Genomic DNA, 26,709 nt, shown 5'->3' on the forward strand with positions numbered 1-26,709 from the left:
AGCATGCCCAGGCGTTGTAGGGAGGTCATACAGGCACGTGGAGGCCACACACACTACTGAGCCTCATTTTGACTTGTTTTAAGGACATTACATCAAAGTTGGATCAGCCTGTAGTGTGGTTTTCCACTTTAATTTTGAGTGTGACTCCAAATCCAGACATCCATGGGTTGATAAATTGGATTTCCATTGATTATTTTTGTGTGATTTTGTTGTCAGCACATTCAACTATGTAAAGAAAAAAGTATTTAGTAAGATGATTTCTTTCATTCAGATCTAGGATGTGTTGTTTAAGTGTTCCCTTTATTTTTTTGAGCAGTATATATAAACACGTAATTTAATATGACGTCGGAGCTCCAATTCGCCCACACTATTCGCTGCCCAACTTCATCGTAAATCATAGAGTTGAGTTTAGTCGGCTAGCCTTAGCAGTGACAATTATAAAAGCGTGTCGTGCTATTCACGTGAGGACAGGACAATGTCAACGTCCGTCCTGTTACGAAAACATCTTGCCGTTCGCTTACGTTTCGAACACACCGACAGGGTCATTGCGCAAAATAGTATGCAACATAATCTGGAAATGTATGCAACAAATGTTCAACATTCACCTTCTGCTAAGATTTCTGTCAAGCCGTTTACACATACAGTTTCACACCGAACGCACTGCAACGCAATGCTGCAAGGCAAACGCAGCGTTTCATTGGAAATTAAAGTAATTATGGTGTACCAAAATGCAATGTCGGTGTGTTCAAAGTGTTGACTGGTGTAAATCTATTTTCGTTTCCGTTTGATCAAATTGTGAATTAGCAAACATTTGCATAGTTTCATTAGGGAACACCTACTCTGTGAAATGCATGCGTGCAATAACAAAATTCGCCTTTGCACTCCTAATCAACGCAATTTTTGTCAAAGAGTAAAGACTGCGATGCTATTTCATCTGGAACTCTCATGTTGTTTAGAGGTGTGACCAGACCTCACCTTGACCTACCCTCACTTAATCCAGTTGACTCTCAAATAGGAAAAATGTGTTTCTCCTTGCTCCCTCAGAACAACAGATATATAAGGTGCTTTATTTCAAAGGGATATTGTATCCATTCCTTTTGTCACAATTTACTGGATTACATTTGTCAATAACATCTGTTGGGGGAAAAGTCTGGTTATTACCACACATATACCTGCTTGTTAACAGGGTCAAAGAGGTCTCTTTCAGAAAGATCCATAAGTATTACCTTGCGAATCATTACCTGAAGAAACTCTAAAAATACATTAACATTAACTGTACTTTTTGTGTTGAGCATCCAGAAACAGTTTAGCATTTATTTTAGCATTGTCTACATGTAAAGAAATTATGAAAAGATATTCATAGTTTTATAATTGTTAATATTCTTGATGATTTTTGTTTTTTATGGTAGAATGTGCTGCTCGGTTTCCTTAACTATAATAAGGGGGAAAAAACTAAAAAACTCATGAATCTAATTGTGTTTATGGCAAAATGTCATATTCATCAATGTAAATACAATAATAAAAAACCACTCTTCCGTGTTTTCTATAAGGATTTCGAGCAGTACATTAAGACCATTCTACATTCTTCGAATAAGAAAGCTGTTAAAACAATGAATATGTGTGTTTCTTTTAAGTCTTTGTAATTTGTTGTACCGCCTAGCATATGTTATTTTATATGTATACTTCTTGTGCGTATACTGTTTTTTTCTGCAATACAATAAATTCAATTCAATTAAAAAAATTCACCGGATGCATAAATGTGAAGCTTTCGTTTGGTGTTTCCACTCATTACCACATGGTAGTGAGAGGTCTAGTGGGAAGCCCAGTGAGAGAAGCTGGAATGAGATGGTTTTGGCCTAAATTCTGCAAATGTTCTCATCGGCGAAACCTTTGATCTCAGTACAGTTTTCTGTTCCCAAAACTAGAATCTGTTAAGAACAGAGCGGACTAAGCATCAAAGACTATGGCGAACTCTACTGGTAACAGGGATATTGTAACGAGATAAACATTCCTCATAATTTAGTAACAATCATTCTGCATTAAAAAGTTAACTCGCCAGCAGGATATGATTATTGAACCAGTTCTTAAAAAATAAAGACTTATTTCTATACAAAATATCCTTATTGTTCCAAATGAAATACCTATGTGGGGGAAAATTATGTTTATATATTAACGACCACCCTAAGAATACTTGTCTATGAAAAGCAGATCATTTTGTAGGAATCTTATCAATGTTATAGTTACAAAGTAACATAAAATTGAAGCCACTGCATCCGGTGAAATATCTGTCTCATTGTTGTGTCTGTGACTACCTTTTACCGTAATCCATGATCAAGTCCCTCATATAAATAACATGTAATCATTTTCTCCCCTAGAAGTCTATATTGTATGTACTCTACACAAGCAGCAGGTAAACAATAACTGAAGAAAAATATTAGTTTTTAGTGTTATAAGCAATCATCATAACTCCCAAAACCAGCCAGATGTACCAGTAGACTGTCCGCAGGTGTGAAATGTCGTCTTCTGCGCATCTTTTTACCCAAAATTCTTTGACGTTTCCCGTCGCGCCATCTTTAGAAAACATTGTGGAAGAAGCGGTAGCTAAATGAAACTCGATTTCACCTTGTTGAGAATAACTGCCGTGAGATATTGGCCAATTGAGCTAATTCGTGTAGGTCAACTCTATAATGTCTACGCTATTGTAAATTGTGTCAATTTTAAATAACGTTGAATGAAAGGGAAGACTGAAATGTATCAAACAGTTAACGTTAGGTAGCAGGCCACAATCCGCATGAGCACAAGTCATTACCTAGCAAGCTTGCTAGTTAGCGTGGACATTTCAGTTTGCATTGTGTTTACTCTAACTAAATATTAACGTTATTTATTCATTTTTATTTCCTTTATCTTGCCCAGATTTTGCGCAGCCTGGTTTTTCTGCCAATTATACGCTATATTAGCCTGTAGAGATGGTTGTATTTGTAAACAACTAGCGGCCTACGCTAACTAGCTAACTAACTGCAAAAAAAACTTGTTTCAGCTATAGAAGTTTGATCATGGGAATCAAGGTTCAGCGTCCACGCTGCTTCTTTGACATTGGCATCAGTAACGTGCTGGGTGAGAAGGCTTAGGTTTTCATTTGGTCTTACCGTCCCGTTTATCATATCTCTGAAATGTAGCTTGAGACGCTTTACTAAAATATGCACTGACATGAAAATGGTTTATTTTGCAGTTGGCAGAGTTGTGGTAGAATTGTTTTCTGATGTCTGTCCCAAAACATGTGAGAACTTTCGATGCCTCTGCACAGGTAATTTGACTTTTTCTTGCCTTGGTCTGACAGTGTACCATCTTTAGATTCTGTACATATTGTCATCTCTGTTTTGACTTAAAACATTGCTTTCTGTGTAGGCGAGAAAGGAATTGGAAAAGGTACGCAAAAACCTCTGCATTACAAAGGATGCCTATTCCACAGAATTGTGAAGGACTTCATGATTCAAGGAGGAGACTTCAGTGAAGGTATATGAAATATGCCTTAGCCTTAACCAAAGACAACAGTGGAAATGTTTTTGTTGTTGATGATATTCTAATATCTATATTCCTTCTGTAAATCAGGCAATGGAAAGGGAGGGGAATCTATCTATGGAGGATTCTTTGAAGGTAGGACTATTTTACAGATCATTTTGTTAAATATTCTAATCAAAACCATCCTCAAGAACTAATGTCATGTCTGTATCTCAGATGAAAGCTTCTCTGTCAAACATAACAAGGAGTACCTCCTGTCAATGGCAAACAGGGGCAAAGATACCAATGGATCACAGTTTTTCATGTAAGTCTATCAATGTTTGAATTTTTAATTGGCCTTGCTAGAATCAGTTGGTCATTCATTCATGAATCTAGCATCTTCAGTGAACCTAACTTACAAAAATATGTTTTACTCTCATTCTAATCTTCTGCTCCATTTTTTTTATATTGGTCTACAGAACAACAAAACCCACACCACACTTGGATGGGTAAGTATAACATTTGGACAAGTATTGCAACTTAGTTGACCATTTGTATCTGCTTGAATTGTCTTTTGATAATAAGAGCATGTTATATAAATGGTGATCTGTTCTTTGTTATTATCACCTGTCATAACTTGCTTATTTTATTCTAGTGTCCATGTGGTTTTTGGACAAGTGATCTCTGGACAAGAGGTCGTTCAGACAATGGAGAGTCAAAAGACAGATGCCGGCAGTAGACCATACTCTGAGGTGAAAGTTATGAACTGTGGCGAGCTCATTCCAAAATCGAAAGGTTTGTATGATTAAAAAAATTTGGCAAGTTGTTTTAAGCTTTTTATTGCTTTAGATTGTAGGTCTTGGACTGTCTTATCGTCAGGATCAAAGCTTTTCAAGGTATCCTTAGCGCTCGTTAAGTGTCCTCTACTATTTACAGCAAAAAAAGAAGAGAAGAGAAGACAAAAGGCCATCTCCAGTGGCAGCGACAGCTCAAGTGACTCTGACAGTTCTGACGTCTCTTCTGAATCTGCGAGTGACTCTGATAAAGAATCCAAGAAACGGAAGAAGAGGCACAAGAAAGAGTCCAAGAAGAAGGACAAGAAACAGAAGAAGAAAGATAAGAAAGGGTTTGTACTGAAAACTGTTTTAATGTGCTTTATAGCATGATAACTCCCACAACCACCTTCATTAAAGCATAGGTTTGAAGTCTGGTCTGTAATGTCTGTAGGTCTGAGCCCGGCAGTGGTGATGAGAAAGAGGAAGAGGTTACGTCTACGGTACGACCAGAGGAAATCCCTCCTATCCCAGAAAATAAGTTCCTTATGAGGAGAAGTCCTCAGCAGCAAAAAGAAGAGGCTGAGGCTGGAAAGGAGAGGGAAAAGGCTAGGGAGAGGGAAAAGCCTAGGGAGAGGTGAGTTCATGGACAAGACAGAACAACATTTCATTCTGAACCTTTACAACTGGGAGTATATTCATTTAGATACATTTTTGTTTTGTTGCAGAATGTTTAATTGTCAGTCAGCATATAAGAGGAGACTTCTGATGACAAGATCAGGCAGGACAATTAAAGGCAGAGGTCCAAGAGTAAGTCAACTATCAAACAAGTACAGTACTATCATACCATTTCTGCAAAACAAGGATCTAGAAAGTGAATGTCAATTTAATCTTTTACTTGCAGCGGTACCGAACTCCGTCACACTCCAGGTCAAGGTCAAGGGATCGTTTCCGACGCAGCGAGACTCCTCCACACTGGCGCCAGGAGATGCAGCGTGTACAAAGGGCACCAAGAGCATCCAGTGGAGACCGCTGGATCAAGGGTGACAAGTAAGTCTTACCTTTTTTATTGTTAATATTTGAACTGTCTGCTGGACTGATAAGCTGATTTTACCTTTAACAGCCTGATCTAATTACATGGCTTCTGAAGTATTTCCTAATTTCTCCTATTGTCAAAAGGGATCATCAGCCAAGGGCCAGTTATTTAAGTTTTATTCAGAGTTAACTTGGATTCTGTGTTTGCTGTGGGGGTGACTTTTCTCTGTATTTTTGTTGTAGGGGTGACATGACAGAGGGCAGGAATGAGAGTGGCAAAGCTCCAAGAGGAAGAGGGAGGAAGACTTCTGAAACCAAGCATGAAAACACTGCTGAAAACCCCAGTCAAAACAGAGAGAAGGAGAAGAAAGGTCGCTCTCATAGATCCAAGAGCAAAGAAAAGGACCCTAATAAAACTGAAGACAAGCATAACAAACACAAGGCAAAGAAGGCCAAATCTCGAAGCCGCAGTAGGAGCAAAGAGAAAAGTTGTAGGTCCAAAAGCAGAGAGAGGGATCAGAAACATGGCAAAGGTGATGATAAGAGGGGCCGCTCAAGAAGCAAGGACAGAAACCTAAATAAAGAGAGAGCCACAGAGTCTGGAACTCAAGACTGTGATAGAAGTAAAGAACGCGCTAAACCCACTGAGGCTGACATTAAGAACAGAAAGGAGACAAAAGGAAGAAATGGTGAGAAGCTGAGGACAAAGTCTAGAAGCAAGGAGAGGAACTCTGGAAAGAACCGAAACCGATCTAACAGCAGAAGCAGGGACAGGGGGAGACGTGCCTCATCTCGAGACAAAGAGCAAGGACGGGACAGAGAGCGAGGTAGGGAGCGCAGTAAGAGCATGGAAAGACAGCACCACAGAGAGAGGGAGGACAAGAGGAGAGGTAGATCCAAGAGCAGAGAACGGACAAGGAGTCCAGACAAGAATAAGAGCAGGGACTCGCGTAGAGGCAGGCGCTCCAGGAGTAAGAGCAACAATAGAGACCATAGCAAAGACGGTTCATCTCATCAGAGGAAGAACAAAGACAGTGAAGACACTCTCAGACGAAGGCGGTCCAAGAGTAGCACCTCGGAGAATAAAGGGAAGGACAGAAGTAGAAAGAGCCCCATCTCCAAGAAGAAAAGGGATGGCAGCCCAGAAAAGGAGTCCTCTCACAAGTCCAAAGATGCAGGGAAAAACCCTGAGCGGAATCAGAAGTCAAAGAGCCAAGAGAAGGATAAAAACCACAGCAAGAAAAAGAAGTACAGCTCCAGCTCAAGTTCTGATGACAGTGATTAGTCCACTAAATGTTCATTCCTGTCCATCCTTGAACATACAAATCAATGAGCTGATGCCTAATAATGTGTGAGGTTCTGCTGTAGACCTATTTTAGACACTTGTTAGATATCACAACAGATCCAATTCTGGAATATTTCTACAAATTAAGATTTCATAAGATTTGACAGCGGCTAAAAGCCATTTTATGTTTTAGTTATTTTTTTTTTTCACTGTCAGACTAATTTGACAAATGTTGGGAATGTAATGTTTATTAATGGTCGAGTAAGGAAGTGACTGAACAGGTGAGTGTTGGAAGGAACATTTTTGTCAGGTTTTATTAAAAATGTTCTCTTTCAGTCTCGTACTGAGGGGACGTGATTACATTGTGATAATTATAATGGAAGGGATGAGTTTGGCTTTCTGGGCTATATGCCTGACTCAAGTAATATTACATGTATGACTAATCATATGGTTATTTTCAACATTTTGATTGTTTAAATTACCAACAGTCTCATTGTGACAGAACATACAGTAAGTGCAACGTATAAAATGGTTTTGTAAAAGAAAATACCTTTCCTTTTTAGTATTTTCGCTGATATTTAAGTGGAGATGTCAGAGAAGGCTCAATTTGACTTGAAAGGCAGGTAAGAGTGCAGACATTTTGTGAAATGATTGGGGTGTTAGATGCGTATACCATTTAGTTCTTTTTTTTTTACCCGTTTCAGGGAACCAGAACTGTTTTCTTGACCTCAGTCTCAAATTAGTTTTGTATAATTGTATCCATTTTTGTTAGTATTTTATGTTCAGATTTCCACCCATTACATCTTTCAAAATGTTCTATGTTAGTTCATACTAGGTGTTAAATTCCTGGGCATGACTTTCCTTTAAACTATAAATGAAAACCACTGGCTTTGTAAAAACGGGCCGAATTCAATATTCCCCAATGAACCATGTTTTAAAATAAAAGGATATGGTTAATATGTTGCCTATAGATTGTTTATTATAATGTTTCACAGAAGAGTGACAACTGATACAATAGATATAAAGATAACATTGACACGTCACATTTTAATCTGGGTGAATCATATGTATTAAAATGAAACCGTTGAACTATATATCCTGGTCCCAGATCTGTGCTTTAGATAACTCTTGACTATCTTTGTCATGTAGGTACAGATCTAGGACCAGGCTAGGAATTATCAGCATTGTTTCCCAATTTGTGCACTAGTTTTAATTGAATTGTGTGTATGTATATTATGTAAAATAACAAAACTAAACAAAATCTAATTTCAGAGACATTAGTTATACACCATCTCTACATTTCCATATTTCTGAGATGAATCATCTTTGAGTGCTGAAAAGACCGCAATCATCCCGCTAGGTCAGTCAAGAACTTGCCTATCAAGTGTGGGTTTTTTGAGTGTGAAATAAATGCTTAGGAAATGCTGAATTCCATTGGTTTATTGTTTTTCTAATCATGCTTCACCTGACCATGTTACTCTTTTCAACAGACGTTTACCATGTGAATCCAAGTCTTTTCTTGGATTGCTGAATATCACATGTCTCATTCAGCTCTTTGACGTCCTGAGATCTACTGCCGACGTAATTGGGCATCTGGACACCAGTGTCATCTTGAACCAAGTAACTTGGTCTCACTCCTCCAAAGATGGGGCCAAGACCACCTCCAATTCCTTCCCTGGCAGCTTTGCAGAGTGGGTGAATATTTCTCTTGGCCTCGGTGGCTGTATTGATCACATTCTTTGCATACTGCTGGAACTGCTTCTCCTCCACAGCAATGAGCTCTGCATTTTTGGTCTCAAAGTCCTGTTGTTGCTTTCTTATGTGCTGTTCCTTGGCACGTTTTTCAGCCTAAACAGCAAGATTTCAAATGTTAAATGAAATCTTATGTTGCTTCATTAGAAATGTTGCTGACACATTCCACTACGTGTCAAAATAGTTGACATACCAAAAATGATCAAGAATTGTAATCATGGAAAGGCAAAGTGCAAATCAAATCCAAGCTCACCATTTGATGAATGTAGATGTCTTGTAAAGTTCTTCCATCCTCTTTTATTTTCTGTGCCTTCAGGTGTTGTTTTTCAATAAATATTCTGTCGGCTTCTTTCTTGGCATAAAGCATGTCAATGGCTCTCTCGTTGTGTTCTCTTTCCTTCTGCTCCTGTTCTTCTTTCTGGGAAAAAAACGAAGCCAGTGTCATTGTGATAAGACGTTTTTTGTAACATATAGGCCGGCATATTCATTGATAAATATTAATTCTGAGTTTAATATTGTGAGAATATTTTGAGCTCCCGATTGACCCCTTGCTTGTGGCAGGGTGCACATGCCATACCATGGCTTCTCTGTGTGAGGCAATTGAGTTCAGCATAGCCGTCCTCTTGTCATCTTTCTCCTTCTGCTGCTGTGCCTGTCTGGCATCCCGTTGAGCAATAGCCTTGGCGATGAGTTCCTCATTATCCGTCTGCTCCTGCTGTTTTGCAGCCAGTTTATTCATGATCCCCTCCCTGTGCATTTGGACCTCTCTTAGGAGGGAAAAAAGGCTTAGAAAATCTCTGTCCATGAGACTTCCAGAATTGTAAGACTACTGTTGACTAGTGATGCCACAGCTATACTCATTTCTTATTGTGGGACTTGAAATGTTTTCTCGAACTGTTTACTTTCTCCTAATATGTCTACTTACCTGAACATCTCTTCCTCTTTGTCTTTCCTCAACTTCACCATTTTCTGTTTTGCATTTGCAAAAAGCCTCCTGCGCTCCTCCTCCATCTCTTGCTTTTGTGCCTCTATTGCTCTAATGATATCTCTGTTAGAGAGATGCTCCTTTAAATACAAATGCAGGATTAATTAACACACCCCCATGAATCTTGTGTAATATTGCTCTAGTGAGTGAGACATTTGAACATTGATAACATCCAAATATCTTACCATGTGAGCTTTCATGGTATTTCTCTTCTGCTCCTCTTTCTTTTGTTCCTGCATGCATTGCTCCCACAGAAAAAGCTCTTTTAGTCGCTGGAGTTCCTCTGCCTCTTTCTTGTTTTCCAGTTTCTCCCGTTCTCTATTCATCTCATGTTCCTTTGCCCTAATAGGGGGAAGAGACCATTCATCATACTAAACCATTGAGAGCATTCAGTCTATTCTATTTGGACTACATTTAAATTCATTTGACTCCATGGTAGAGTATATAGATATTCAATTCGATACCTGCTGCCAGGTTGTTAGGTTTCAGTGAGACTTACTGCTGTTTTAAGTCTTCTGCTGTGGCCTGGCTGTCAAGCTTCCTCTGCAAAGCTTTCTGCTGCTCCTTTTGCAAAGCTTCATCCTCTCTACGCTTAATGATAGCCATGATTTCCTTGTCCACATCTTTGGAGGTATCCTGCTTTCTCTGTTTTAGTTCTATCTGGGCCTCCCTTTCCTTCAGGACCTCTGTCAGCAAGAGTGCACTCTGGTTGAAATAACAATATTGCATTTATTCAATTTAACTCAGAAATGCACATTATAAAGAACACAGCACGTCTTCAGATGAAAAATAATAATTGCAGAAGACAATTTTAACTTATAAGAAATACAAACATGAAATCCTTTCACACGATCAGTCTCGTAGTACTGTTGAGTTTTGGCCTTTTCAATAGCTTCTTTCCTCTTTTGCGCCTGATATTTAGCCTCCTCAATATCCATCTGCTTCTTCTCCTCTTCTTCAAGTTCCTCCCGAATCCTCTTTGCCTCCAGTTTCTTTTGTCTTTGTCCCTATGAAGTGAATGGCACATTTTCCTCAAGTAGGTTGTGTAGAGGAATTGGGTTAAATGCAGAAGACACATTTCAGTTGAACGCTTTCAGTTGTACAACTGTCTAGGTATCCCCTTTCCTTTTATAATTTTTTTAGCCTAATGTTTTGTATGAGACTGTGATCCTGAGGCTGCCTGTGGGCACATGCACAGAGTAAGACATGTATAATAGCTACCATTACGCATTATGGTAAAAACAAACTAACAAAGATACTTACAGCTATTGTGTTTGACCAGAATTTCACCACCTCCTTGGACCTCAGGTGCATAGCTTCTCGTTGTTTGGTTGCTTCCTTTAGACTCTCGTTGAATTTATTCCCTTGATTCAAACTACCATGAATTCGGAGCCATTCGGCTTTGGGCAAAACAGTGACTTGTCGAAGATCTGGTGGTTGCATAGCTTTTTTTTCCTCAACTGCTAGCGCTGATAATAGGAGAAATGAAAGGAAGAAAAAAAAACATGTTTATGGTTTAACAATGTTGTTAGGCTGTGGTAGACTATGCATAGATCTTGCTTAAACATTTTTACACCGAGCAAAATATGCAATATTAGCTACACTGCAGTAACGTTACAAACCCATACATGCGTCAAACGAGCAAGTAAACGAATAGGCTATGCAAGTAGTCAAACACACTTGTTTTGCTGGACCCACTCCTTCGACCATACCGGACAACAGACGCAGTTGCCATTTGGGTCTGAATGTATTTTGGTTTCAATCGTATGAATCTAAAAAACAGCATTCAGAGCTCACAGAAAGTTGCATGGCACTTTTCTTGTTGTCTCTAGACAGTTTTACAACGTCGTTGTGTACAAATGTGCCTTTGACGGAATGTTTTCTGTAGGACTGTATCCAGTAACGATGGACACGTTTGTTGCAATGTATCCTAGCAACGCTTTGCGGCCCGAGACCAGTTGCGGAGACCCGGGAACACACAGAGACCAATCAGAATACGAGCGATCGAAGAACCAAGGTCAAGTTAAAAAAATCCATCGTCTCCCACCAGATAGTGTCATTTCTACGCGGGAAAATAAAGCAAAGATTGTCTGGACGCAATACAGATGTAATATGAATGGCTTTGGATTCTGAATTGTAGCCTACTCAGATGTTATTTGGTGTAATGTTATTCCGTTTGATTATTATTTCTTGGCTGTTGCAGCAAATGTTTTTTTTAATGGAGAAATGTGGCTTGTGAAATTCCTCGATTTAATTACATTTGTTTTACGTTTCACACATTTCTGTAGATGTATTATTCTTTTTTTCTGTTGATGGTTACATTGTATTTCATATGATTGCCTACATGTATAGACAATTCAAATAGCTAGATATGTATTCAATACAATACACAGACCACGAGATAAATCATTTCGGCTAAGTGCATAGCCAGAGAAAGACTGGGTAAAAGTAGGCGTGGTGTTTCACACTAGAGCTTTATTCGCGGTAATGAACAGAGAAGGGCCTGTCATGTGATAGGCTTAACACATTCAAACACTCCAATTAGATAGACTAGCACAAGACTTTGAAAGCTGCCTCACTAAATTTGAACTCATATTCTTGAGATATCAGCTACAATTATATCACGTTTAGGAAGGGGAGGCTCGCACAGAAATTAAATTTTTCTTCAGTTTTGAATAACATTTTAATTTTAAACTGAGCCAGCAGAATTGTATCACTACTGTACAATAATTGCCAGGTGATGACTGTATATCGTATTTATGGTCCAACAAGTTATATTCAAAGTCATTTTTGTGGTTATAGCAAAGACCGAAGATGAAGCGAGACATTTCACTCGCTGTTTAAATCGGGTTCATATAAATTAACTAAGCAGACCAGACCCAGCTGCTAATGAATTGGTGCCACCCCTTAAACAGACATGAACTGTGACAAAAAAAATGCAAAGGTAAACGGCCTGAGTGGGACATCCTAATTTATCCACCATTGTCGTAGCCTATCTATGGCCTCTCCTTGTTGTTTCAGCATCCACGTCAGAAACTGGAGATGAGAAGAGGCGGGTTTACTTTGAATGGGGCAGTCCTTATCCGAAATGTTCATTCAAAACCAACTGAATTGAGAACTTTTCAGTGTCTGTCCACCAGCGGCTTACGTAAAGGCTCACTCATCCATCTGTGAAACTGTCCGCAGCTGTTGAGAACAGCAAAATGGCCCCAGTATCCATTAAACGCATTTTAATCAGTGAAAGTGTTGATCCTTGTTGTAAGAAGATCCTGCAAGAAAATGGAATCCAAGTTACGGAGAAGCAAAACATGAGTAAGGATGATTTGATTGCAGAGATTAAGGTAGGGGTTTACATATTTTCCTAATTTTGCATCCATGACATTTTTGTTGCACGATGTCTATCTAAAATGTGCAACAAAACCATTTCACGGTTGGTATCAAACTTATACGGAAAAAGTATATCGCGTTTGGTCATTGGTTGAATAACCTCGTGTCTCTGAAGTAACACGCAACGATTTCTGCGTTTCAGAAAACAGTATATTATTTAAAATCAGTTGCAGTTTAGATGATAAAAGCAAGGTCTTGCTTGTGCGTTCCTATCATCTGGTGTCGATTGTTAGTACCGCCTTCTTGTGAATCTGATGCAACTGCGCCAGAGATTTACTGATTTCCCTCGTTTGGCCGATGGAAACACCAGGATCACATTTAGACCGGGGCTTTTTATCTTCTCTACCTTGGACTATACATCAATTACACCAGCCCAAAGGCTGCTAATCTAATGACACCATGTTATGTCCAAATCAATCATTTCAATGAGTTTGACGCATGCACAAATTACAACTATAAGGTCATTCCTAACTTCTTCAAACTACTCCAATGAATAACAGATAATTATCATGCAATGTCACTATGCAAGTCATTTTGTCTGTTCATTCCCTCTCCAGGACTATGATGGCCTTGTCGTTAGATCTGCAACAAAGGTGACAGTTGATGTCATCAATGCTACTGATAACCTCCAAATCATTGGAAGAGCTGGGACTGGCGTTGACAACGTGGATGTAGATGCTGCCACTAAAAAGGGCATCATTGTTATGAAGTAAGTGTAATTCGAAATAAGTTATGAGTTTATGCATCGGTGTATAGTTTCAACGCAGTTCTGTTTTAAATCAAATCGCCACAGATCTGGGTTTTCCCTAAACATTAGACTATCGTGTAAATTATATTTTCTAGCACACCAAGTGGCAACACTATCAGTGCTGCAGAGCTGACATGTACCCTTTTGATGAGCCTCTCAAGGTAAGACACTAAAACAGAATACCTCTGCATATTTCATTGCTTTGCACAATACAGAAAGTATCCTGACCCCTTGACTTCTTCCACATTTTACGTTACAGCCTTATTATAAAATTGAGCATTTTTATCTACACACAATACCCCAAAATGACAGTGAAAACAGGTTAACATTTTTGCTAATAAAAAAAACATAAGTATTCAGACCCTTTGCTATTAGACTTAATTGAGCTCCGGTGCATCCTGTTTCCATTGATAATCCTTGATGTTTCTTCAACTTGATTGGAGTCCACCTGTGGTAAATTCAATTGATTGGACATGATTTGGAAAGGCACACACCTGTCTATATGAAGTCCCACAGTTGACAGTGCATGTCAGAGCAAAAACCAAGCCATAAGGTCAAAGGAATTGTCCATAAAGCTCCGAGACCTGTGTCGTGGCACACATCTGGGTAAGGGTACCAAACAATGGCTGCAGCATTGAAGGTCCCCAAGAACAGTGGCCTCCATTCTTAAATGGAAGAAGTTTAGAACCACCAAGACTCTTCCTAGAGCTGACTGCCTGGCCAAACTGAACAATTGGGGGAGAAGGGCCTTGGTCAGGGAGCTGACCAAGTACCTGATGGTCACTCTGACAGCGCTCTAGAGTTCCTCTGTGAAGATGGGAGAACCTTCCAGAAGGACAACCATCTCTGCAGCACTCCACCAATTAGGCCTTTACGGTAGAGTGGCCAGACGGAAGCCACTCCTCAGAAGGCAAATGACAGCCTGCTTGGAATTTGACAAAATGCACATGAAGACTCTGACCACGAGAAATAAGATTCTCTGGTCTGATATAACCAAGATTGAACTATTTTGCCTGAATGCCAAGCATCTCCTTTGGAGGAAACCTGGCACCATCCCTACGGTGAAGCACGGTGGTGGTAGCATCATGCTGTGGGGATGTTTTTCAGTGGCAGGGACTAGGAGACTAGTCCGGTTCGAGGGAAAGATGAGCGGTGCAAAGTACAGAGTTCCTTGATGAAAACCTGCTCAGGACCTCAGACTGGGGTGAAGGGTCACCTTCCAACAGGACAATGACCCTAAGCACACAGCCAAGACAACGCAGGAGTGGCTTTGGGACAAGTGGCCCAGCCAGAGCCCGGACCTGAACCCAATCTAAAATCTCTGGTGAGACCTGAAAATGGCTGTGCAGCGACACTCCTCATCCAACCTGACGGAGCTTGAGAGGATCTGCAGAGAAGAATGGGAGAAACTCTCCAAATACAGGTGTGCCAAGCTTGTTGCATCATAACCAAGACTCAAGGCTGTAATTGCTGCCAAAGTTGCTTCAACAAAGCACTGTGTAAAGGGTCTGAATACTTATTTAAATGTGATATTTAAGTTTAAATTTAACATTTTTTAACATTTCTAAACTTGTTTTTGCTTTGTCAATATGGAGTATTGTGTGTAGATTGAGGGATTAGTTGTTTTTATCCATGTAAGAATAAAGCTGTAACGTAACAATGTGGAAGAAGTCAAGATGTCTGAATACTTTCTGAATGCATTGTCCTTCTTGAACTTTTACAGAAAAGTTTGACTAACTCCATTCAAAATCATTATCTTCCTAGACATGTGCCACAAGCAGCCATGTCCATGAAGGCAGGGAACTGGGATCGTAAAAAGGTAGAGTATTTTGGCTTCCCTCATTAGGAGTTTCATTTTGACACACAAAGCAATTACTGTCGCGTGGTCTACCCCAGTGTTCAGCCAGTCATCAGTAATCAAATCTGATCTTTAAATCTGTGGAGTCTCACTCTCCTCAGGGAAGTGGATCAAAGTTGTGTTAATGATTTCGCAGTTCATGGGTGCAGAGATGTACGGCAAAATACTTGGAATAGTTGGACTTGGAAGAATTGGAAAGGAAGTTGCCACCAGAATGCAGTCCTTTGGCATGAAGGTCAGTTCAAAATCCTGTGAAAAGCAGAAACAATCTTTCAAAGTTGCCTACTGTAGTATTTAGACTAATTCTATATGAATTTGCTTTCGGCAGACCATCGGCTATGATCCAATCACTCCTCCTGAGGTGACTGCTACCTGGGGGGTGGAGCAGATGTCCCTGGAACAGCTGTGGCCCCAGTGTGATTACATCACCGTCCACACGCCCCTCATGCCTTCTACAGCTGGTGAGTTTTACAGAAGTGCCATGGTTGTGGTACTGGAGGGTGAAGAGTGCTTTTCCACTTGAGGTAAAGTTGTTTCTCCTAGGACTACTGAACGACACCTCATTTGCTAAGTGCAAGAAGGGTGTAAAGGTCGTGAACTGTGCACGCGGTGGCATCATCGATGAGGATGCTCTCCTCAGAGCTTTGGAGTCTGGACAGTGTGGAGGGGCTGGCCTCGATGTTTTTGTTGAGGCAAGAATATCATCACTTAAATCACCTAAACATTAAGTTCCATTTGGGTATTAATTGTCTACCCCCTGTATTGACATTCACTAACATCATGGTATTCCGTTCTTTCCCAGGAACCCCCAAAGAACCGTGCCCTGGTGAACCATCCCAATGTGATTAGCTGTCCTCATTTGGGTGCCAGTACAAAGGAGGCCCAGGCACGCTGTGGACAGGACATCGCTCTGCAGATTGTGGACATGGTGATGGGCAAGGGCCTGGTTGGAGCAGTGAGTATAAGGGCACAGAGCGAGACCCAGATGCAGACATGGGAGGCAGATGGTTAGAGTCTCTATTTATTATAATCTAAGGGGCAGGCAAGAGAATGGTCGTGGACAGGTAAAAGATCATAAGGTCAGAGTCCAGGAGGTACAGAGTGGCAGGCAGGCTCGAGGTCAGGGCAGCCAGTATGGTCAGGCAGGTGGGTTCAGAGTCGAGGCAGGCAAGGGTAAAAACCAGGAGGACTAGCAAAAGAGCGAATCGAAGGAGCACGGAAAACACTGCTTGACAAGATGAACAGGGAACATCAGAATAAATACCCAGGGACTAATGGGGAAAACGGTTGACACCTAGAGTTGGGTGCAGACAATCACAGACAGGTGAAACAGATCAGGAAGTGACAGTGAGTTCTACACTTTTCTATTGCGGTCAAGCAAATGACTATTGGTGACTGATTCTAATGGGTTCTTTCTTTGATGGTTTCACTGTTGCAATGGTTTAAAAAAACTGCTCTCAGACCTTAAACAATGTAACCCTCAAAATGTTCAAACTATTCTGATGGTTTCATTGCAAGGATGTATATTCAATATTGAATCATACTTGGAAACACAATTAGTTTTCCACATGAAGTGTTGTAAAACCAGTTGCCTTTAATTGTGAAATTTCACGAGAAAAAACAATGCAGCTCAATACAATGGATCTTATCTTTCCAAAATGCACAAACCACATTTGATTGGTCACATTACATGTGGTGTGTGTGTGCGCAGGTGAATGCCCAGGTTTTGGCAAGCACATTCTCCCCTGGGTCTCACCAGTGGATCAAACTAGGAGAGGCCATAGGAGTTGTGCTGAAATCATGCACCACCTCTAAACAGCCCTTCAGCCAAGTCCAAATCACAACTCAAGGTAAGCACTGCAAGGCATTAGACTGTCCTTATATTCTTCAGTTGCTTCATTTTTTTGCTGAAACTGCTGAACAGGCTTGATAGATTAAAAGATTTTGCAGGAAAGCCTGTCAACCTTTGCTAACCAGTCTTCTCAGATCACTGATTGGCAGGGAAAGGAGACGTTGGATGCCGTTCTGGCATACAGGTATTAGGGGCAGGTGGTGTTGTGCCCTTTGGTTTGTCTCCCCCTTGTGGTATAATCTTATATATCAAACTGAACATGGTTTCTTTTTGTTATCACAAACTAGGAGACTGCTTGAAAGGTTCCTCTGGTTACATGACTTCAGCAGTAATGGTTGGATTACTTACTGACGTTTCCACGAGTTGCCCCAACCTGGTCAATTCACTGAGCCTGGCCAAGGAATCTGGAATCCTGGTAAAATGGCCCCCATTGACACTTGGCTAAAGGTCATATTCTGTTAACTTGTGTAATTTATAAATGTTGTCTTGATTATTTATCAGTGACTGTTTTTAAATCTCAGGTAACCAGAAACCACAGTGAGGGTCTGACTCAAGGCGCATGTGAGGTTGAGATCTCTGTTAACGGCTGCAGCTACAGAGCTACTGGTTCAGTCCAGGGAGGAGTACCAGTCTTGTTGGAGCTGAACCGCAGCGTGTTCCGACAGCCTGTCTCTCTCACCGGCAACCTGCTGTTCTTAAAGGCCGCGGCTTCTCCTCAGCTCCTGCCCTCTGTAACCGGTGAGAAATGAATTTGACGTAACCTCACGATTGACTTATCGAGATCATAGGAGCTATAATCCCTCTATGCAGCGCCAGGTATAGCCCTTTTTCTCTACTTGAATAATACATTTTTTCAGTATGCAGTCTTAACCCATACTTTTTCTGCCTCTTCACATCAGGATGTGTTTACACTGAACTAGCACTTGACAGCAAGCTTCTCTCCAGCTGTAAATGTCAGATGACCAGAATAACTTAATTTATTTTAAACTGGCTGTCTCCCACTCTTTCCTCAGGTTTACTGGCCACGGCAGGAGTGGAAATGGAGTCATTCAGTGCCCCTGCAGCTCGTAATGGAGATCAGTGGTATTGTGTGGGGTTATCCTCTCTCTTGGGTGACCTTGGTGCTTTAAAACCTTTAGTGAAAGAAGCAGCACAGCTCTCTGTGTAAATGGCAGCGAGAGCATTGTTACAATGCTGAGGGACCAGTAGAGCATTCCAATGTCTAAAAATCTAACCACTGATTATTTAAGTAATCAAAATGTTTTCTTGGCCTTTTAACATTGCAATACTTGGTTTACAACACAAACACGTAGAAGTTACTAAAAATGCACCTCTGTTATTTCTATTGTAGTGATGCTGGCCTTATGTAGCGTTTAATAAAATTGTTACATCATTACACTTGTTTATTTTTGTTGTATTCTCTATTTGCCTGTTTTTGGTAAATGTTCTCAATGTAAACACACCAGGAGGAGGGTAGCTGAAATGGGGGAACAAAAAACAACTCTCAACCTGCCAATCAACTCTAAAGCATTTGCTGTGCATCCTAGGTTTCTATGGTGACTAGTCTATTACTAGTATTTGGTATTCCCTTGGGTGCAATAAAGATAACATCTGCTATGTTATAGACTACCAGCCTCTTAGTAATTTAGATTTAAAAAAAATATTTAATACATTTTAAACCGTGACAGTGGAAGTCAAATGTCCATCACTTAGATGATTCTACGTTGCAGTGAGGTTGTAAACCGCAATCGGTGTTAGTATGCACCACACTACAGTCTCGTGTTAGACTATGCAATCTAAATCCATATTCGGCTAAAACTGCCATGGCAACGAAAGAGACTGAATGGGAAGTGGTTCTTTGCCGTGGGGGAATTCCTCAATTAAATTGAAATAGGCGGCCAACCATATCGTTTTTTGGTTCACTTGTGGTATTGGAGTCTCCTTGTGCGCATCGATGCTGTCTAGGCTCATTCTCCGTGGTAGGAGAATGCGTGTCCAGGAAATAACTGGAATGCTAATAAACTAAAGCCGTCTGCTTGGCTTTATTATATGGGAAGCTGACTGGAGTAATATGGAGCAGGATAACAGACAGCGACTAACTATACACAAGGAGAGGAAAAAATCGGACAGGTGTGCAGCCACCGTCCTGAGCTAATTTAAGGTAATTGCGAGGCCTTGTCAGAGCGCTCAAACAAAAGCACTGCGAGCGCGGGTTTAGTACAGAACGTGCGTTATATGGTGGAAAGGTAAGCGTGAACGAGGGACTGTTGCGTTGAAGCGTAATGATTGGAATCAAGTGATTTAGGAATAGGAAGTTGTGTGCTGCTGATTATGACATGAGATACTTAATTTATCGTCATCGTAGCCTACTCATGCGTGGATAGATATAAATAGCCCTAATGTTTTAGCCTATGTTTGTAATAGTGTGACTGTACAGATGAACGCCTATATATATATATATATATATATATATATATATATGCGGTTTAACCTTAATGCTGTAAGACTTTAGTTTTAATTTTCAAATGTTCTCCTCAGGCTTGTTGAATTAATGGGACACCAGAAATAAACACCCCAAAGGTAAATGCTAGACATTCTCATTTTCTAGCCATCATGTCTGACAGAGGAAAATAAAGCTACATTTATGACTTGCGGCATCCCCCAGCCGAATGAGCTATTGGATGGGGTGAAAAAATTCTACATAGGTGACATTCACACAGATATCACCCTACAATGTGCCACAGGACAAGTCTTTCACTGTCACAAGGCAGTTTTGTCAGCTCACCGCTCTTATTTTAAAGTCATGTTCACAGCTGACATGAAGGCACGGTCAAACAACCTCTTCAAACTGACTGGGATTGATTATGAACTTCTGAGTGCTTTGGTGAACTACATATACACTTCCAGGGTGAGCATCACTGAGACAAATGTACAGAGCCTGCTGGAGGCAGCAGACCTACAGTTAAACTCGGTGAAGACTGCTTGCAAGGACTTCCTTATACGCATCCTGGATGTGGACAACTGCCCGGGAATGCACTCTTTTGCTGTGCTGCACATCTGCCCTGAGTGGGAGGCACGAAGGGTAATGCTCATACAACAACAGGAGGAGTTCTTAGAGGTGGACTACGACAAGTTGAGTTCAGTCAATGTATGGAACGATGAAGTTCTCCTGGATGCTGTGGTCAAATGGCTCACCCATGACTTTCTTAACCGTGTTGATCACATTCAGAACCTACTTTGTTGTATCCATCTTGAGTTGGATGAGATGCACTTCAAGACTGCCCTGGATGTACAGAGACCATGCTTACTGGGCAATGAGGGAAAAGTAAGGTCATTTATTATCCACGCTTTGAAGACCAACTGCAAAGAGACTTCAACAAGCAGGAAAAAAACTGTAAAGCATGTATGTTATTGGAGGGAACTATTGGCATCCACTCTGAAGTCCACATATGGGATCCAATAAGCAACATATGGGTGCAAGGAAAATATATGACTGACCAGATGAGAGCTATATTTGTGACTGGGGTTTATAAAACAGACTATTGAAGTCCTCGACACAGTTTGGATTTATAATGGTGATTTCGATGAGTGGACAGTGGGATGCCCCATGATCACTGCCAGATACTACCACTGTTCTGTGGCTTGACATGGCTGTATCTATGCTATAGGAGGGTACAGAGTGGGAGCTATACAACTTGAGACTGAATTCTATGATCCCTTATAAAAAAATAATGATTCCCAACAGCCAACATGATTCAAAGTATGAAAACATAAATAGAACAACTATACAGAAAGGAGTTTGTTACAATGAGAAGACTCCTAGGCAAACATGTAAGCCTGTGTCGCTCTATTGCACTGTCATTGTGTCTTGAATTTGTCCGTTTTACATGGTTGTCTGGGCCACTGATTCTCAGCCATTGACCTGTAAATAATGATTTAAGTTATTCTGCACATTCAAATAACATGAAAAATATTTCACAGAGTACTAATGAAATCATTATTGTTTTGTCATGTGTTCCGCTGTTCACTCTTCTTGATAAAAGGCTTCTTCTTTCAAAGGTGTAGGAAATGCCACTTGTTGTGTCATAAATGGCACAATATTTGTGACTGGGGGCCACTATGGATCCAGAGGAGGCAGCACCTATGAAGAAATTCAGGCCTACAAGCCGGACATCAATGAGTGAATCATTGTCACAAAACTCCTCATCCAGGTATGACACATTTCAAAGGAAGTGGACATATATTTTCATTTGTATGGAATATATTTAGTCAGGAAATCATTGTCTTTATGCTTTCAGAGTATGGCCTGTTCTCTGAACAACAAGCTGTACTTGGGAGGACAGACTAGGATGAGATCCAGAGAGAGATGAGTGGAGGCAGTTGTCAATGATGGAGAGGATGGAGTGTGGTGCTGTAGTGATCAATGGCTACATCTATGTGACTGGGGGATATTCCTATTCAAAGGAGATGTGTCTGCAGAGCATTGAGAAGTATGACCCTGAGCTGGACACCTGGGAAGTTGTGGGAAACCTCCGCAGCCCAGCAAGCACACACGGCTGCATTTGGATTTATAGTGTGTTGTGTCTTTCAATGTACTTTTACAACAAACCTCAACTAAATCCCATAGATGCAAGTCCTTTGTGCCATACTGATCATGTGTGACAGGTGCTAAGAATCTTTATACAAAAACTTACATTATTTAGAGCATCTTTATAACCATTTGGCCAAAAACAAATGTTCAGTGACAAATGACTGCTGCTGGTTTAATATTACAAAAAGAGCACATCATTTTCAATCCACTTACATTGAATGGCTTCTAACACACTGGTTCTCATGCACTTTAACACTACCATTTGTGTACTTTTGTACTGGTTAACCTGATAAAGCACTGATATGCACAAATGCACCGTTTTTAAACAAATCTCTACACTTGAAGCACAAATGTCACCAGGAGGGTATCAACCTTACATCTGAATCTTAGGGTTTGGGATATGCACAATTAATCAGTTTTCCTTTGTGGAGACCTCGGATTCTGAATGTAAATGTTTTTTTTTTTTTACTAAAACAACTGTCCTGTGGCTGATTGATGCGGTTCATGCACCTGATTTTACTTGATAAATGTAACGTCCATCTACAAGATGATGCTCATAGATGTGGTGGTTGTATGTTCATTGATTTCGTAGAGTGTGATGTGTGAATTCTGCCTACTGCCCAAATATTTTCTAACAAATCAATTAACACGTGTAAATAGAAATACAATATTTACCAAAACCTTTGACCGTAAGGTACTTCCGCAGCAGTCAGTCAGGTGGCGCTGTAGTCCCGGGTGCAGTGCAGAAAGCAATTTGTTTTGGCCCTCAATGTTCTCCGTAGAACGTGCTTGCTTGCCAACGTGATTTAGCTGAGTGTGGTAGAAAGTCTTCTGAAGAACCAGCATCTCTGCAGGTAGAAGGTGAATTTATCACAGTAAGTAAATCTGTTACAATTTAACAGCGGTAGATATTCATATACAATGCATTTTAATTTGGAAAGAACAGTCCTATTGTATTTTTGAGGCCCGTGGAGAAAATAAGCAGTTGATCGCTAGTAAGCTAACGAGTTAGCACACAGTTCATGTAGCCAGAGAGGAAGAGGTGAAGCGAGATAATTTACTCCGCCCAAAATCGGTCCACGAAAATAAGACAACGAATTGAGGAATTCGTTGTAAATTGAATTTCTAATTTACTACGCGAGGCATATTTGATCAAATATAAGTTTCGTAGTGGTTAGGTTGTTAATAATCCAATGATCTAAGTGGTCGCACGTGGCATTTCGGCAACTTTGAAAAACGACTTTATATCGGAGGAGTGTGAACTATCTGCCCTCGTTGGCTAGAAACTACCCAGCTGATCTCGCCGCCTGCCTTCCTTCCATATTTGAGGACATGTATTTCCATTGTTTGAATTGTCACGCGACTATCTTGTCAATATAATAACATATTTGATGTAAGTACGCGTTGGCCTCACTAAACTGCATCATGGTGTAAACTGCTCTTTTAGGTCATGTACTTGTTTGAATTTAGAGGCTGTTACTGTAACTACTAGTAAACGAAAAGACTTCATACAGTATGTGCATTATATAATGCTTGGTACGCTGGGTAACATTACTGTCTTTAGCCAGGAGTGAAAACGTGGGTAACGCTTCGATCACAACGACAGTGACGTTGCATTTTGGTACACCAGAATTACATTAATTTCCAATGAAACGCTGCGTTTGCGTTGCAGTGCGTTGGGCATATGTTGGATTTATCGAACGTATGCGTCAAACTGTATGCGTAGACGGCTTGACAGAAATGGTAGTAGAAGGTGACTGTTGACCTTTTGTTGCGTACATAACTGACTTGCCTAGTTGAATAAAAATACATATCAAGATGATGCTGCGTACTATTTCTCGCAAATAAACAGCCAGTGTGTTTGAAGCTTAAGCAAAAGCTTTTGTCAATGCATACGTCTTGCGCATGCATGTCCGTTGTGTAATTAGCTGACATGGCTAGTAATTGTATCTAAAGCATTTCCCATTTGGTTAGAGTTGCTTATTGATTTGTCACATTTGGCTCTAATAATTGTCTTTGACTTATTTTTTTCAGACGCATCATGGCAGAAAATCAAGCAATGTCTGAAGTTGAGAAGAAGGTGGCACGACAGATTGAGGTATTTTGTCATAGCAAAATGTATTCTACTGTAGCTGTATAACCAAAGATGGTGGTATTATACTGACGGCTAACCTGGATAATGCTGGTCAGCCCTGATTGACATGTTTTTCTTTATCTTCAAAGTACTACTTTGGTGATCACAACCTTCCAAGAGACAAGTTCCTCAAAGAACAGTTGCAGCTCGATGATGGCTGGGTGACCCTGGAGACCATGCTAAAGTTTAACAGGTTTGTGCAATTTACTTTTATTTGCTCAATTGGAATTTGGGACTTGATTCAGCCTACATTGTTTGTTTTTTTTTAGATGAGTTGCTTGCTTATAACATGATTACTAACTCTCCCTGCTATTTTCAGACTGAAATGCTTGACAACCGATCCCAACGTAATTGTTGAGTCTCTGAAAAAATCCAAGACTGGCCTTTTGGAAATGAGTGAGGATAAGACAAAAATCAGGAGAATTTCAAGCAAGCCTTTACCAGAACTGAACGACGAGTACAAAGATGCCCTCAAACACAAATCTGTGTACATTGTAAGTTGGATTTTCCAATATTTGAGATGTACCTGATTGAGATCTTACAGCTGTTTTGGAGCCCTGTGTCTGTTAAACATGTTCTATGATCTCCCAGAAAGGTTTTCCATTGGAGACAACGCTTGATGAAATTGAGGGGTGGCTGAAAGGGAAAGGCGACATAGAAAACATTCAGATGAGACGAAACTTGCAAAAGAACTTCAAGGTAATGTGGCAGGAGATATTTTTTTCCTGTTAAGATTTAACTGTTTGTAATAAAAACACACAGCATCTCCATCCATTTTTCAGGGCTCAGTGTTCCTGACTTTCGACACTGAAGAAGTATCAAAGCAGTTCCTTGGACGCACAGACACCAAATCGTTCAAAGAAAATGAAATGATTGTACTGTCAAGGTATGCGGAGGCTTAGCTACCATTGCCAAGTCTCTAAGATGACCTATTGATACTGGTGAAAAATATATATTAACTCTGCTCTTGTTTTCAGAGAGGACTACCATGCAAAGAAAGCAGAGGATAGAAAACAGTTCAAAGCGGAGGCAAAGGCAAAAGCTAAACAGTGAGCACATTACTGATACTTAATAATGTTCTTTTTGTCTTATGGTGAAGTAAATTGTGCAAAATTAACTGTTTTTATAGAGACAAGGACGAAAAACAAAAACATGCAGAGGAAGAGGAAATGGTAAGATCTCTGGAAGTGCTATACTAAATCATTGTATGTTTTGAAGGGGGTCGTCTATATTAGGACTAAACATTTTGAAACTGGCGTCTGTTCTTATTGGGCTAGTTTGTGTAGTACCCCCTCCAATTCAAGATGCTTTTTCTCCTATTTGTTCCTATTGAACAGGACCCTTCCCAAAACAGGGAGGTTTAAAGTTGCTCACTAGTGGTGCTCTGCTTTATTTTGCATTGTAGAAATCTCTGGACGAGCAGACCGGATGCCTGCTGAAGTTCTCAGGCAATCTTGACAGTGTTTCAAGAGAGGACTTTCACGAGGTGTTCTCAGGTCATGGTCAGATCAAATGGATTGATTTCATCAGGGGTGCCAAAGAGGCAAGAATTGCAATGTAATAAACTATTTGAACCACCCTTCAATTACACAAATTAAATCGGCATAGGAAATAATCATCAATTATTATTTTAAAGGGTACCATCCTCTTCAGAGTGAGTGCTAAGGAAGCTTTTGATAAGGCCAAAGAAGCAAATGGAGGAAACTTGAAAATTAAAGACAAGGATGTTACGTGGGAGGTGGTGGAGGGAGATGCTGAGCGGGAAACTCTGAAAAAGATCATTGAAGACCAACAGGAATCTCTCAACAAACAAAGAGGCAGAGGTAACTGTGATTTCAAGAGGGGGGGGGGAGCGGGGGTGTAATATTTCCTGTCTTATCTGATGGAACATTTCCTTTTGCTCTTTACAGGTGGCCGAAAATCAGGTGGGAGAGGGGGGAGAGGAGGACGAAGGGACAGGGGTGGACGTGATGGCAAATCACACTACCAAGGCAGAAAGACCAAATTTGATGATGGTGATAATGATGACGGTAAGAGCAGTTATGTTAATCATGCAGTATCATAGGATTCTGGTGAGACAAATGTCTACCAATCTTCAATGAGAAAGTAAACATTGGGACAATTGAATATCTAATATTTTCCTTTTAACTTCCATTTCTCCAATAGCACCTCCTAGTCCAAAGAAGCGAGCACTGGAAGGTGCGGGCAAAGATGCTGATGCTCCAGCTGCAAAGGTTGTCAAAACTCAGAATGGTTCTTAGAAATGAGATGTACTGCACATCTCAATGAAATATTGTATTTGAAAAGAAACTAACTGAAAACAGAACAACTTTATTCCATTCCAGTGGAGGCTTCATGAGAACTGTAGAAAGTCCACCTTGATGTCAACCTAGAAAAAATGTATAATGCAAGACTGGAAACGGTAAATTTCTACCCTGAACATATTTTTTTTGATGGGTTTGTCTTATTTAATTTGTTGACTGCGTCTGAACATATAATTTAATTTCAACAGGAGCGTATTATGCTTGTTAGTCGCCTCCATACAAAGACATGCATGTCAATAGAAAGTTGTTAATCAGTGCCATTAAATATTTCCTCAATTATTTTAATCGTGTATACTGTTGAATCCTAAAGCCCAGATCTTGTTTCTTCCTAATTTACTTTTGTGAATAGCCAATAAAATTAGATTTTTAAAAGTTCGATTCTCAGGAGAGTATTTAAAGCACTTGGCGTCAAGACTAATTTAGACTTTTGTCAACATTGCCCCTTAACAATTTAGATTTTTGTGGAACTTGTAGGATGCTGGCAAGT

General features: G+C 40.3%; 4 protein-coding genes and 1 pseudogene across 4 annotated transcripts; 4 read left to right on the forward strand and 1 right to left on the reverse strand.

Moving 5' to 3' along the window:
* The first annotated feature begins 2,551 nt into the window (after positions 1-2,551).
* On the forward strand, positions 2,552-7,548 carry LOC106586208 (peptidyl-prolyl cis-trans isomerase G). The gene is made up of 13 exons (XM_014173227.3): positions 2,552-2,671; positions 3,038-3,114; positions 3,230-3,304; positions 3,406-3,513; positions 3,610-3,654; positions 3,736-3,823; positions 3,978-4,007; positions 4,154-4,293; positions 4,435-4,624; positions 4,726-4,908; positions 5,000-5,081; positions 5,176-5,321; positions 5,550-7,548. Exons 2-13 carry the CDS (start codon positions 3,054-3,056, stop codon positions 6,589-6,591), a joined length of 2,190 nt encoding a protein of 729 aa, XP_014028702.3. The 5' UTR covers positions 2,552-2,671; positions 3,038-3,053; the 3' UTR covers positions 6,592-7,548.
* cfap210 (cilia and flagella associated protein 210) lies at positions 7,549-11,268 on the reverse strand. The gene is made up of 9 exons (XM_014173229.3): positions 11,009-11,268; positions 10,592-10,797; positions 10,162-10,335; positions 9,828-10,033; positions 9,514-9,670; positions 9,269-9,408; positions 8,921-9,110; positions 8,597-8,761; positions 7,549-8,439 (listed from the first exon to the last, which is right to left on the reverse strand). Exons 1-9 carry the CDS (start codon positions 11,112-11,114, stop codon positions 8,086-8,088), a joined length of 1,698 nt encoding a protein of 565 aa, XP_014028704.3. The 5' UTR covers positions 11,115-11,268; the 3' UTR covers positions 7,549-8,085.
* Positions 11,269-12,414: 1,146 nt separating this feature from the next.
* Positions 12,415-18,569, forward strand: phgdh (phosphoglycerate dehydrogenase). The gene is made up of 12 exons (XM_014173231.3): positions 12,415-12,669; positions 13,273-13,424; positions 13,559-13,624; positions 15,228-15,282; positions 15,458-15,556; positions 15,650-15,782; positions 15,865-16,013; positions 16,124-16,276; positions 17,033-17,171; positions 17,461-17,588; positions 17,695-17,911; positions 18,187-18,569. The coding sequence occupies exons 1-12, from the start codon at positions 12,532-12,534 to the stop codon at positions 18,339-18,341; spliced, it is 1,584 nt and encodes a 527-aa protein (XP_014028706.1). The 5' UTR covers positions 12,415-12,531; the 3' UTR covers positions 18,342-18,569.
* A 1,248-nt stretch (positions 18,570-19,817) lies between these two features.
* Positions 19,818-20,947, forward strand: LOC106586214 (kelch-like protein 23 pseudogene; annotated as a pseudogene).
* A 1,551-nt stretch (positions 20,948-22,498) lies between these two features.
* On the forward strand, positions 22,499-26,507 carry LOC106586213 (lupus La protein homolog B). Its single transcript, XM_014173232.2, has 12 exons — positions 22,499-22,639; positions 23,799-23,862; positions 23,988-24,091; positions 24,218-24,392; positions 24,490-24,597; positions 24,681-24,784; positions 24,876-24,947; positions 25,028-25,070; positions 25,304-25,441; positions 25,535-25,721; positions 25,809-25,928; positions 26,065-26,507. Exons 2-12 carry the CDS (start codon positions 23,806-23,808, stop codon positions 26,157-26,159), a joined length of 1,203 nt encoding a protein of 400 aa, XP_014028707.1. The 5' UTR covers positions 22,499-22,639; positions 23,799-23,805; the 3' UTR covers positions 26,160-26,507.
* The last annotated feature ends 202 nt before the right edge of the window (positions 26,508-26,709 follow it).

Source organism: Salmo salar, chromosome 25 (assembly GCF_965601325.2).
Source record: "Salmo salar chromosome 25, fSalSal1, whole genome shotgun sequence".
Classification (NCBI taxonomy): Eukaryota; Metazoa; Chordata; class Actinopteri; order Salmoniformes; family Salmonidae; genus Salmo; species Salmo salar.

What these genes read in the sequence shown, in the direction of transcription:
- LOC106586208 (XM_014173227.3), top strand. Translation starts at nt 3,054, where the DNA reads ATGGGAATCAAGGTTCAGCGTCCACGCTGCTTCTTTGACATTGGCATC. An exon ending in TGGCATCAGTAACGTGCTGG is followed by an intron (nt 3,115 to 3,229) that starts GTGAGAAGGCTT and finishes TTTATTTTGCAG; the next exon opens with TTGGCAGAGTTGTGGTAGAA. An exon ending in AGGGAAAAGCCTAGGGAGAG is followed by an intron (nt 4,909 to 4,999) that starts GTGAGTTCATGG and finishes GTTTTGTTGCAG; the next exon opens with AATGTTTAATTGTCAGTCAG.
- cfap210 (XM_014173229.3), bottom strand. Translation starts at nt 11,114, where the DNA reads ATGCTGTTTTTTAGATTCATACGATTGAAACCAAAATACATTCAGACC. An exon ending in ATCGTGTGAAAGGATTTCAT is followed by an intron (nt 10,034 to 10,161) that starts GTTTGTATTTCT and finishes TATTTCAACCAG; the next exon opens with AGTGCACTCTTGCTGACAGA. An exon ending in CCTCACACAGAGAAGCCATG is followed by an intron (nt 8,762 to 8,920) that starts GTATGGCATGTG and finishes TTTTTTTCCCAG; the next exon opens with AAAGAAGAACAGGAGCAGAA.
- phgdh (XM_014173231.3), top strand. Translation starts at nt 12,532, where the DNA reads ATGGCCCCAGTATCCATTAAACGCATTTTAATCAGTGAAAGTGTTGAT. An exon ending in AGTCCAAATCACAACTCAAG is followed by an intron (nt 17,172 to 17,460) that starts GTAAGCACTGCA and finishes ATCACAAACTAG; the next exon opens with GAGACTGCTTGAAAGGTTCC. An exon ending in CCAAGGAATCTGGAATCCTG is followed by an intron (nt 17,589 to 17,694) that starts GTAAAATGGCCC and finishes TTTAAATCTCAG; the next exon opens with GTAACCAGAAACCACAGTGA.
- LOC106586213 (XM_014173232.2), top strand. Translation starts at nt 23,806, where the DNA reads ATGGCAGAAAATCAAGCAATGTCTGAAGTTGAGAAGAAGGTGGCACGA. An exon ending in ACTTGCAAAAGAACTTCAAG is followed by an intron (nt 24,598 to 24,680) that starts GTAATGTGGCAG and finishes TCCATTTTTCAG; the next exon opens with GGCTCAGTGTTCCTGACTTT. An exon ending in GAAATGATTGTACTGTCAAG is followed by an intron (nt 24,785 to 24,875) that starts GTATGCGGAGGC and finishes TCTTGTTTTCAG; the next exon opens with AGAGGACTACCATGCAAAGA.